This window comes from Carassius carassius, chromosome 26, assembly GCF_963082965.1.
Source record: "Carassius carassius chromosome 26, fCarCar2.1, whole genome shotgun sequence".
NCBI lineage: Eukaryota > Metazoa > Chordata > Actinopteri > Cypriniformes > Cyprinidae > Carassius > Carassius carassius.
In genome coordinates this window covers 10325187-10338834 of record NC_081780.1, presented here as the reverse complement: position 1 = coordinate 10338834, position 13648 = coordinate 10325187, and the positions used below count along the sequence as shown (strand labels likewise).

Sequence of the window (13648 nt, the reverse complement as noted above, 5' to 3'; positions counted from 1 at the left end):
GGGGGGGGGGGGTGCAATCTGTGAAGTGTTCATGGACTAATAAACCTGCGTATAGGTGCACAAAGAGCATTCTTGAGACAGAAAGAGAGAGAAGGTGAGATGGAGAGGTTTCCATAATGGCCTCCAACAGCCCTGCAATAAACCTCCTCTTTCTCATTCAGCATTAGAAAAGCTTTAAGCGAAGCCACCCGCTACCAAACCATAAAGCCTACATCCTCTTCTTCTTACCTTCTCTTATAGCTTAATTTACCCTCAAGCACTGTCAGGGGAAATTTGCTTGATGGAAAAAGTCAATAACGCGTAGCATGGGAGCCGCAAGTTATTGTTTCCAAATCATAAACAGGATCACATAAGCTAAATGATATCAGAGAATAATCAGGCGAGCAGGAGGGAGGGTCTGTGGAGGAGGGCAGCAGAGTGAATGACCCATTGGTGCTCTTTTGGGCCGGGCAAACTCTTAGGAAGATTTTAAATTACAGCCCATTTAATTCTAATAGAGATGATGGTCTGCAGCATTTAAGTTGTTGTTTGTATGAAGATATCTTAAGACTTGAGCATGGAGTCCTTCTTTCAGATTGAGATGAAGTGGTCAGACCAACCTGATCTCCAGATGAAGCACCAGAAGGCAGCGGTCAGCGATGTCCTGGAAGGATCTGGAGAGGTCAGTCAAAGTCTGAAGGATCTGCTCTCGATTGCGGACGTTCTCGCTGTTCAGCTGAGCATCTGAGCCTGGGGATACACCTAGACAAAAGAATATAAAAAGAGAGTCTGAGCCATAAAGCAAAACACATTTATAGCCAGTATACCAACACCATGTGGGAATACTTCTCAGACTTCCTAATAGGTAATGCCAACAGATTTACCAAGCACATGTAGGTATGGTGTTCTGGTGTCAACATATTTTGGCCGTGTAATATTTGTTTAATCACTTGCATAATTTAGAAACACCTAGCATAAATTCATAAGTAACACATTGAATTAAACATGAATTTTTCATGTAGAAAGACCTAAATAGTATGTTCTCATAAACATACTCTAAGAATGTTTATTTACTTTTTCAAAAAAACATTTTTTTTTTAAGTGTAGTCAATGAGATGCAAGCACACATATGGTCGCAGGATGACTATCAAATGGAAAAGCGTGTGTGTGTGGGACACTAAGTGATCAATGAGGCACGAGAGATGATGGACACTGACTTCCTGTAACTCTCTGCAGCATGTCTCTGCACTTCTGAAGGTCACTTTCGCTCACACACACAAATCTCACGGTATGTAGAGAAGTATTTGTGTGGGGACGTGTTTGCTGTGCTGATGGATGCTGGTTTGCTCACGTAGTGGCTCTGGGTCCCTTGTGTTTGTTCAGGAGAATGGCCACTGCCATTGAGCAATTATATATACGCACAGACCACAGTCAAAAGACATGAAAAGTGCCGCAGCACTTGCATATGTGTGTGTTCATTCGGTAGTTAATTACTGTCTGTCTATAACTCTTATTAGAAATAAGGTTTGTAGGAGATAAGAGTGTGTTTGGCATGGAATGATTAAAAACGCTTGAAGACAAGAAGTGCAAATATAGCAGTGATGACCAAGGGGTAGATTAGAGGCACTGGGTCATTGAGGACTGATACGTTATTCCAAAGAGCGCAGACAATTCCCCATATGTGACCTCCCATGAATAACAAAACTGTCAAGCCATTGTAACAAGCAAACAGTCCTATTTGCCAGGGTAATTCAAACCGAGGACCAAATCAGTAATTATATTTTTCCCAAAGAGTTCTACACTAATTTACTCACATTCATATAACCTGTATGACCTTATGTGGAACACAAAAGGAGATGTTTTTGCTGATCTTTTCCTTACAATAAAGGCAGATGGAGATACTGTGTGTCAAGATGCTAATGACACCAAATGACATTGGTTCTTGTGTGTCTCATAATCAAGGTTGGATATGTAGAAGCATTGTGTTCAAGAATGAGGTGATGAAGTTTACGAGTAGGCCTGCTTGATTATTTTATAATTATTTCTATTAGTGTAATCATGATTATTTAACACAATTATGAGTGGGCCACATGACCAAAGATTTATTTAACGATACCGGTATATTTACTGAATATATATTTTCTGTAAATAAGGTTGCTACTACATCTACATATTAGATACCAGCTAAATTTCACAATTCTCAATGCCACAGCAGAATACCAGGGTAAGTCTTAAGGTAAAAATTAAAAGTTCTCAAAAATGACTGAACAATAATTCAACAGTGAGTGATACAATAAAAACAAAAACGCAAAGGATAATACAATTAAAAGAGGATACAAATTAAAAAAATAGCGCTTTAAGTTTTTTTATGCAAATGAAGTATTCAGCTAATGCCTATTAAATTGAATAATCAAATGTAAACATAAAACGGCAAGGTCTTCACTGTAAGAACTAAACTTTTTTTTTCTGATCAAAGCTGCTATAAAAGTCCTTTAGTCAAGAGCAGAGTGATTTTCTTTGTCTTTTGTTGTTTGATTAATATTAAACACAGTTGGCAGCAGGAATATCAGCCTGTTATCACTTTAAGAGATACACGGATCCAATTTACTGTTACGCATGCATTTTCATTCTCAACTGTTTGCGACGATGGTTTACCTGAACAATCACCAAGCACGCATCTTTACGTGTATTTGACCGTTTAGGCACACACTATAAGATAAAAGGAAGTTCAGTTTAAGTTCTCTTTTGCACTCTTAAAAAACACAAATAAATCCAATTAACTTTAATAAATCAAGCACATCTTTATGTGACGAGAAGTTTGTGAAGGGGGTGGAATGGAGCACAATATTAGTTCAATCTTGATTATTGAATTATCATAATCGTTGGAGGCCGAAATTGAAATCAAAAGTGTATTTTGATTATTTGCACAGCTCTACTTATAAGTTCTTTACAGAACTAAACAAAACTATCATATGGCTTTGAAAGACTTGAAATAGAGCAAGCAGGGCAAACAACCTTCTAGTACTTCACTAACATATTCTAAATTACTATAATTTTATGTTTAAAGAATTAAAATTTTTGAGTGTACTATTTGTTGAATTTAATATCTTAATAAAGTATGTACATAACATTTATTTTAATATATTATTTATATAATATGTTATTTATAATATTTAATAATTTTCAATGCCATTTTCAAACAAAGCTAATACAAACTACTTCACAGCTATCTATGAAGCTTTTAATCATTATCTGCTTCTGCACAGTCAGCCAAAGTAAAACTGTTCTACCAGTTGGGGTGCAAACTAAAAAATGCTGTTTATTTAAACCAGTTCATCATTTTAGTGAAACAGCATGATCCAGACATCCAGAGTGTACTGCAAATCCAAAGGCTGCCAATGCTGCACGCCAATTAACCTGCATGTTTGCATTATGCAGTTGGTGTGAATTCTATCCATGTGTAAAGCTGTTTGTCAAGTTGTGTGTTTATTAACACATGTGTGCTCATGTATACACACGCCAACTGTCAGTGAACGACTGAGTGCAGCGGCATGTGGTAAAGAATGGCTGCTCCACTGAAAGTCTGTGTGTGCCAGGACCCCCTGCCCCAGACCCCCCACTGGGGGCGCGAGAGAGAGATGGGGCCTGCTGTCCATCGCCTCTGAGCTCGCCCTGTTGTGACGGTATGATCAAGGCTGCGCCACATGAGGCGGCCAATCTAGAGACACAAACAGATTCACTGAATGTCTTCTTCTGTCTTCCTTTAACTTATAGGCTTTTAAATTTCTTGTATCAGAGGTTGTGTGCTTGCGTAGATGTGAGTCTGTGTGCGTGTGTTGGGCTCATCCAATTATTTTCAAATCCTATCTCGCCTAAGCGTCTGTTCGATGCCATCTGTGAGAGGGTGGCACTCATAAAGACAGAGAGAGAGCGAGAAAGCGGAGATCCATCATTTGCTGATACCCTTCTTTACGACTACGTCCCACTGGCTGTCAGGGTGAAGTTTAAGAACAGCGGCTCAGCCCAAAAACTGCTGTTGAAAAACTGCATCATCTCGCTGCACACCTCCCACCGGCTGTTAAACACCGCGCTCTAATAAACAAGATATCTGACCTCTGCGGCAGCGGAGGGAGAAGGAGAGAGACAGAAGGCTCATGAATGATGCATGTGATTGGCTGAGAGCGTTAATTATTCGGCTGCAGTAACAGCGGTGACATCTGCATGGGGAGAGCCGAGCTCTGTCTGCTGGCGACCTTTGACCTCACTGCGTCAGCACTACGACTTGCCGGTTAAGCCTTCAGGATAGGACTTGAGAGGAGGGAGAAAGAACAGAAAAACAAGTGGTGCCTTCGGTTAAAACTATTCCAGAAATTAAAGTGTGCCTGTGTGCATCCACACACATTATGCTAATAGATGGAAAGCAGACCTTTACTGTTGGCGATAAAGGTACTTTAAAAACTCCAAAAACCAACAGAACGTTTGACCCAAGACTTTTTCTTTGGCACTGAAGGCTATAAATGCTCAAAGCGCTGCGTCTGTTCTGCAATATTCTCCTGAGAGCTATAAGAAGATGGATTTTGAAGCATGTGAAAGGCAGAGGGTTGTTTTGACAACAGACTTAAGAGTTTTGTGTTTTGTTTGTCTAGCCAAGGTGGGTATAAGTTGGTAAAAGGTCTTGTTCTAAGGCATAAGTGCAATGGTCACAAGAACATAATGGCATTATGTTGCAGGTGTCCAGAGTTTGAATCCCGGTTCGAGGAAATTTCCTGATCCCACCCCCTTCTCTCTTTCCCACTTTGCATTCTGTCTACTCTACACTATCCTATCCTAATAAAAGCAAAATGCCAAAAATATTTTTTTCAGTATAAGTAAGGTTATATGTAAACTACGAAGAGAACGTGTGCTGAATAAATGTGACTGAACCAAAGAAAGTAATGTAAACAAATAATTAATAACATCATCTCATAGCATCTCAAATTCTTTCTGAAAGGCCGGAGTAAAAGCCTGTTATCAAAATGTTTAGCCACTTTTACCTTCAAGAAGTGTCTGACATAAGGCATTTACCACCATTTGCTAGCACAAAGTGTTTATCCAAGTAATACATTACCTTTAGCAAAAGAGCCATAGTGGCTCATACTTTTTATTTTGCACCAGTTTAAGAGACTTTAAATGGAAATGCTGCATTATCTGTGAACTGTTGCTATATTCAGTTTTTAATTAACAGCATTCGCATACACTAAGACAGCTTCTCTAATATTTCATCTGAATGTACTGTATCCATTCAAGTAGCATCTTGAGCGCATGAAAGTCTGAACACTCAGAGAGTGAAAAATACAAACAGCATTAAGAAAAAAAGCCCTGATAGACACACACAAGGGAGGACAAATAGGAGCTAGCCTGAGAAAATTAGGCCACAGATAAATTTGAGCAGGATTCCATGCTACGAAAAGTATCCCAGATGGGCAATGAGACGCAAACCCTCAGTGTCTTCATGACCAATCAAAGCCCATCGATTTCTACCCAAACAGCAGGCCCAAGACTGAAGAACGTATCCTAGTGCCAAATCAAATTTCGATTACATTAAGATTCAACACCATGATGCTGAAGAGCAGGATTATCACACGCATCTTATCGCGGAGGTCCGAGTGTTTGTTTTTGCATAGACTGGAGAGACGGTGATTGAGCACTCACTGAAACAAGGACAAGGTCTCTCTGTCTGTCTGACAAACCACCGTACATTCTTTGTGGAATACTTCTAGTGCACAAACGCCACATCAGGGTGGTCACAGGTGCATGAAGGATGTCTCTTCCTGACCGCGATGGGCCTTCGTTTTAAAAAGACAAGGGCAAAAGAGCTCTTTCTCTCTCTGTCTAGGAACTCTCTTCACTCGAACCACTTCAAAGCTCAGTCTCTGGTGGTGAGACGCTGTTTAATCTCCCCCACATTACACTAGCAAACGTGTATTAGTCTGCAAGACAAGACAGGAGAAAATGACTTGTTCATACCTGACTGGCTCCATAATATAAAATCCAATTTAAGGGGGGGGTTACAGAGATAAGGGTTTCCGTCGGCGACGGTCCCATCAGCTCAGCAAACACTAAATAATGAACAATGCTGAAGCTGTCCCACCATGATAAAACACTCCATTACGGCTTCTGCACAGAACTAATGGTAATTACACCACATCCTCCACCGCGCTTTTATTGAATTTTTATCTGCTCTGGATGCGAGTCGCTTCGAAGCAGTCTTCACCCAAAAAACTGAAGTAACAATAGTTTTAAAATAGCATATTTACAGATTTTAGTGAAAGAAGTGGAGGAAATTCTGACGGTATTGTGTGAAGTTTCACTGATGTGGGCGAAGTGACGTTAGAAATGCAGAGCTGAAGTTTCACTGAAGTCTTGAAACTGAATATTCTCAAGTCACTGTAACAACGTGTATATATATATATATATACACAGTACAGACCAAAAGTTTGGACACACCTCATTCAAAGAGTTTTCTTTATTTTCATGACTATGAAAATTGTAGAGTCACACTGAAGGCATCAAAACTATGAATGAGCACATGTGGAATTATATATGGAATTATATACATAACAAAAAAGTGTGAAACAACTGAAAATATGTCATATTCTAGGTTCTTCAAAGTAGCCACCTTTTGATTTGATTACTGCTTTGCACACTCTTGGCATTCTCTTGATGAGCTTCAAGAGGTAGTCGCCTGAAATGGTCTTCCAACAGTCTTGAAGGAGTTCCCCGAGAGATGCTTAGCACTTGTTGGCCCTTTTGCCTTCAGTCTGCGGTCCAGCTCACCCCTAAACCATCTCGATTGGGTTCAGGTCCGGTGACTGTGGAGGCCAGGTCATCTGGCGCAGCACCCCATCACTCTCCTTCTTGGTCAAATAGCCCTTGATGCCTTCAGTGTGAATCTACAATTTTCATAGTCATGAAAATAAAGAAAACTCTTTGAATGAGAAGGTGTGTCCAAACTTTTGGTCTGTACTATATATATATATATATATATTAAAATATTTAAAATGTTAAAATATCATTTAATATAACTTTTTTAAATAAAATAAAAAAATAAATAAATACTAATAACATTGTACTGGAAATACTCAGTCAGCTCAAGGATCAAGGAAAAACTTACTACTTAATTAATAAAATATGTTATTATTACTATTTATAATTTTTTTATTTGTTTTAAAAAGTGCACATACCATATACCAGATACACAAAATCAAGTTAATTTTTCAGTTCAAATGATCACTTACCAAACTGTTGAAAACATTTTGACTCACAAAAAATTGTGACACACTTTCATCACTGGACAAACCTCCAGCCAAACCATAAACACACACACACACACACACACACTCACTGGAGCTCTGGGGCAGGTTGCTGAAGAAACCCCTGAGGCGAGTGGCAAGCCACTCCATGCTCTCCTGCAAGTTAGCGAGGGCCTTCAGATCACTGACGTCCCTCAGAATCTCATTCTGAGGAATCAGCTTATCACCCAGATTCCCCGTCAGAACCTCCGACTCCTTGGCAAATGCAGCCCTGTGAGAGACAGAAGGAAGAAATAATGAACTTTTGTGTTTTAACGCATGCTTTCCCTTACTCTCCTTCTCATAACCACAGCAGCAGCTGATGCTGAGCTTCACAGGCACATTCAGATAAATGATGCTCAAGCAAATCTATAAAGTCAGTATTTTCTTTGACCTCCTCTACAGGTCTGTGATGAATGTGGGAGAAAAAAAAATCCACGCAGCTCATTTCTGAGCACTGTGAAATTCCTTAAGATAAAATGCAGCGTCTATTGAATGGAGGACTTTTTAACAAGCTTTTATCGCTCTGTATAGGATTGCCATACATGTGCCGTAATCCCTCTTTAGCTGATGAAACTGTCAGGGTCATTTATATGATAAAAGCCTCCCACTCGCTGTCTGCGCTTAGCTTCAACAGGTCGGCTAGATTGGATTTTTCTGTCCCACATAACCAGTTCATTTATTTATTGTACAATTGCAGGCCATGGCACATCCAAACCGACGGGCGAACACTTTGAGGGCAATTTTGATAAAAACGAAGGCACCCCTCCCTCTCGTCCAATCAAAGTTTTCCTCATACTTGTGTCTTCTTTAATTCAAGTGTGCACTTGAGAGGAAAAGGCAGAAAGGGAGGGAGATAGAGCGAGCAAGTCAATTGAAAACAGAATTGTGTGTGTGTTTGGGATGCTGGAATGTTCCGGCAGATAGTGTGATTGCCTGAAGTTGTATTTGTTGTTGTTCAAAGATGTCTGCGGAGGCTATAAGGGCCAGATTTCATCCTCTGTAACACAGCACACAAGCAGAATACCAAAATGCTTTGTCTGTGTCAAACAGCTAAAAATAACCTTCATTTTCAACGAAGACAGAAAGCCCAAATGCAATTTCTGAAGTTGAGTACATAAGTGTATTTATTGATCTCTTTATAGGACGTAGAGGCCTGTGGATCGGTGTTACACAGCAAATGTCCCACGGCGTCTCTGGCTATGTGTTAACCTGCTCGGATGTGAGCTGATAGGAGTTGTGTGAGTGTGTTTGTACATACTGTGTGCTCTGTGATGAATCTGTGTGGTGAGCTCACATTGGGGACAGTGTGTATTTGTAGTATGTATGTGTGTATTAGCGTGTGCTCTCACCGTGTGAAGTCCTCTTCCTCTTCCCTCTTCTGTCGGAGCTGTCTGGGTTGGGTCATGCTGGCCCAGTTGGGCAGAGACTGCAGCAGGCGGCTGATGTCTTCATCTTTAGCCCAGGACGCGCTAATGGTCAGCTTCTCCTCGCATTGTACGATACCCCTTCAACACACACCCACACCCACACACACACACACACACACACACACACCCCAACACACACCAGACTTAAAACCACTTCAGGACTAAACTTTGGGAACAGAGAAAATAAAGAGAATGACATAACATAACATAACATAACATAACATATGAAGTGCCAAAAAGGAAATAATTATATATATATATATATATATATATATATATATATATATATATATATATATATATATATATATATATATATATAATATATATATTAGTGCTGTAATATGGGGGGCCATATAAGCCATAATTCATTCTGGCACTCTCACACACATACATTCTCCATTCACGTACATACATTTCTACTCTCACACACATACACTCTCCTTACACATACAGTACATTTCTACTCTCTCTCACACACTTACATTCTCCTTTCACATACATATTGTAACGATATCAACCTTCATATTCATCCGGAAGAAGGAGGCGGGAACCGGCGGACAATCAAAAACATTTTAATAACAAAATAAACACAAAACAGCGCACCAGCCCCTCACGGACGACTGGTGCGCATAAAATAAAAACCAAAACACAACTAAAAGCCCAGGCCTGGTCCTCTCTCGTCCTTCACTGTCGTCGCTCCAGTTTTATATCCTTCCATCTCCTCCATGGGCCTCGAGACCGGTGGGACGAACAGGTGTAGTTCATCTCCAATCACTCCCCCGGCCTCGCTCCCATGTCCCTCGGCCCCGCCCCACTCGTCATATACCCCCATCGCCCCTCGCAGGCCGGGGGGTACTCCCGAGACTGCGCTCTACTCCCCCCCCCCCCCTCCCTCCGGGGGGGCCGCTCCCGGGGACCTGCGGGAACCCGGGGGTAGGACAGGCGAGGCGAGAGAAAAGGAGATGGAAGGAGGAGCGACAGAGACGAGAGAGGGGAGAGAGGAAAAAAAAAAAAAAAAAAAAAAATTCCGGTTCCCAGACGCACCGCTGCTCGGCCCTCCACCAGCTGGGCGATCTCCTCCGCGGTGCCTGGCGGTGGCACTGGACGGCCCTCGGCGGACGGCACGACACTCCTCCGCCGCCCGGTGGACGGCGACGGCTCCTCCGGTTTTGGGCAGCCGGCAGGAGTCCCCTGTTCCCTGCTCCTCCCCGTTCCGGCGGATGGCAGCAGGCTCCGGCCACCTGGCGAACGGCGCTGACTCCTCCGCTCCCTCACGGACGGCAGCCGTCTCTCCACATCGTGGGCGGCCGGTAGCGAGCTCGCCCGTCCCCGGCAACTCGCTCCAGTCCACCGCCTCGAGCGTCCATGGCGGCACACTCCTCGCCAGCTCGATGGCACCGCGGATTCACCACAGCGGCGAGGGATCTTCAGCAGCGCGTCCCTCCTTCTCCCGGGTTACGGCACCACTGTAACGATATCAACCTTCATATTCATCCGGAAGAAGGAGGCGGGAACCGGCGGACAATCAAAAACATTTTAATAACAAAATAAACACAAAACAGCGCACCAGCCCCTCACGGACGACTGGTGCGCATAAAATAAAAACCAAAACACAACTAAAAGCCCAGGCCTGGTCCTCTCTCGTCCTTCACTGTCGTCGCTCCAGTTTTATATCCTTCCATCTCCTCCATGGGCCTCGAGACCGGTGGGACGAACAGGTGTTGTTCATCTCCAATCACTCCCCCGGCCTCGCTCCCATGTCCCTCGGCCCCGCCCCACTCGTCACACATATATTCTTGCTTTACACACATACATTCTCCTTACACATACATACTTTTTTTTTGCTTTCACACACATGCATTCTCCTTTTACATATATATCTACCTTTTTTGGTATCCATCACTCTCAGAACAGGAAATCCATGTGCAAGACCTGCTCAGCTCTTCCTCACAATTTTACAGTTATGCTATTCAAAGTCATCCTGTTTTCTTTTCAAGTACATATTTTAAGTTTTTATTTTTAACATATCATTATGTATCAACGTGTTCTAAAGATCTGTGTACAAGTACTAAGACACTGATTTTGATCGTATTAACAGGGCTTAACGCTAAAGACATTTTCAACTGGTCCGGTTCGGCCAGTGGTTTATTTATTTTTTACTTGTCCTGGCAAAATTTTCACAGGACTTGCCACAATCAATCAATCAATCAATAAGACTTATTGTTTTCATTGTTGACTGTAACATTGTATTATAATAAATAATAACCATTTTGCACAAATAAATAAACCATGCTTTTTCGGGTCTTTCAGGTAGGCCTAACTATTCCAGTTAAGGATGCACTGATCAGGATTTTATTTATTTTACAATCAAATGAGCCGATTCCCATTCTCGTTGCCAATTTATTTAGTTCTTCTTCTTTTTTTTTTCTTTTTTACATGTATTAAATGTTTATTTTGCTCTTTTACTGGCCATACTAACCTTGAGCAAATAAACAAACAAAAAAATATATGCAACATGAAGCTAGTGCACAAAACAAAAACATCAGATTGGCTTAATGAATATTTTATTATTACTATTTATTATTATTAGTTTTATTTCCTTAATTATATGTGTGTCTGCACTATGTTTGTACTTTCTGTACTGGAAGCTCCTGACGAAATATCTTCTGTGTGTAAACACTTGGCAATAAAGCTCTTTCTAATGAAAATTGCTAATTCAATCTCTGACAGCAGGTGGCGCTTATAGAACACTAGTCTAGCACTGAGTGCACGCAGAGCTGCAACTGAAAAAAATAATTTAAATAAGTAAATGAAAATCTGAAAAAAAAAAAAACCGCAATGAGTCTTGAGTTATTTAAAGATATCGCTGTCCCTAACTTGCAACATCCCACTTAATTAACTTCCTAAATTAAATGAAAAAAAAAAAAACCTTGTACGCTTATAATTCGTCTATCTGGCAACACGACTGAGGCTGAGCTCGCGTCCTCAATCACAACTCGCTCAAAGTATGAGGCCATGTAAAGTTTTCACAATAATAATATTTATTTATTTTTTAAAAACCAAGATAGCTTGCTGAAATACTTCTGTGGCTGCCTCATCTGCCTCAGCCTTGCTGATCAAGACCTGTCACGGTGAGCCTGTTCGCGCCTAACCTGCCTTCCGTTTCAACTAAACGCCTTCAGTTTCCACTATACTCTCTCTCTCTCGCACATACACACATTCTTCTCTTACATACATCTATATATGTATGTGTGTATATGTATGAGAAAAGAAAGTGTATGTGTGTGAGAGTAGAAATATATGTATGTGTAAGGAGAATGTATGAGTGTGAAAGCAAAAATATATGCATATGAAAGGAGAATGTATGTGTGTGTAAGAGTAGAAATGTATGCATGTGTAAGAAGAATGAAAGTGTGTGAAAGCAAGAATATATGTATCTGAAAGGAGAATGAAAGTGTGTGAAAGCAATAATATATGTATCTGAAAGGAGAATGTAAGTGTGTGAAAGCAAGAATATATGTATGTGAAAGGAGAATGGAAGTGTGTGAGAGTGCCAGAATGAATTAAGTCTTGCAAGGCCCCTCATACTGTAAAACGATTAATCACATCCAAAATAAAAGTTTTTGTTTACATAATGTGTGTGTGTGTGTGTGTGTGTGTACTGTGTATATTTATTCTGTATATATAAATATGCACACAAGCATGTATATATTTAAGAAAAAATATGTTTCGTTCATATATTAAAAAAATGATATAATTTATATGAATATCAATAAATACAAGTTAATAAATGTAACTATTTTCAAAATATATGCTGTATGTGTGTGTCTTTATATATGCATAATAAATATACACAGTACACACACATATATTATGTAAACAAAAACATTTTGCAAGCTAGATTTGAACCTGCATGGTTCATAATGTGCTAAACGCTGGTCTGACACATTATTATAATCCTCCTTCTGAATAACATTTTAATTTTCAATAAAAACTTTTACATATTTTATATTTGTAATATATTTAATATTTATAAGTTCATTTAATTATAACCATTAAACATTTGTACATTTTTTACTGTTAATAAATGTTATGTTTTATATATATATATATATATATATATATATTAAATTCTAAAATGTACACAAATATAAATAATCTTACATATTATATTATATTATATTATATTATATTATATTATATTATATTATATTATATTATATTATATTATATTATATTATATTATATTATATTATATTATATTATATTATATTATATTATATTAGCTCCAGAGTTCAATGTGACTGAAAACATGCTTAACACTGGCCTGACATGTTATATCATCTTCCTCAGATCCTAAGTTCAAGTTAATGTACAATGCAATAGCTAAAATACTATGGAATTTATTTTCACACTCGTAAACGTTCATTATCTAGTGTTTCGTTAAGTACTATATAATGATGTTGTTAATGACTTGTAAATGGAAGTAATCATAAATTGTGATGAAACGCTGCGTACGTAGCTAAAATAAGAACAAAGTGTATGATTGGCTCAGGAATTGGACAAGCTCCATTTCACTTCACATCTCAAAAATGCCAAAATATGAAAATTAACCATAAGTTCAGATAAATGTCTTCAATATTGCATAAGCGGGCCATTAAAAGTGTGCACTGGATGACAGCTGAACACGGTCCTGCAGAAGAGTTCGGATGATACAGAAAGGCAGACGAGGCCGCGGATGAATGAACTGTTATTGTCTGCGACGTGCAGATTGATTAAACAGATCATGTAGAACGTAATGCAGTGCGTTTCACTCATCTTATGGATGAGAACGAGGGAGAGAACAAAAGAAAGACAGAGAAGGAGACAAAGAGAGAGACAGATTGGTAGCATGTGATTATTGTG

At 39.7% G+C, this 13648-nt stretch overlaps 1 protein-coding gene across 1 annotated transcript in view; it reads right to left on the bottom strand.

Annotated features, from left to right (window-relative positions):
• Positions 1–13648, bottom strand: part of exoc4 (exocyst complex component 4) — a 123933-nt gene that overhangs the window by 13034 nt on the left and 97251 nt on the right. Inside the window, exons 13-15 of the mRNA XM_059511116.1 lie at positions 8663–8818; positions 7364–7542; positions 600–741 (exon numbers count right to left, since the gene is read on the bottom strand). Coding sequence (XP_059367099.1) covers positions 600–741; positions 7364–7542; positions 8663–8818 — 477 coding nt within the window. The remainder of the gene's footprint in view (positions 1–599; positions 742–7363; positions 7543–8662; positions 8819–13648) is intronic.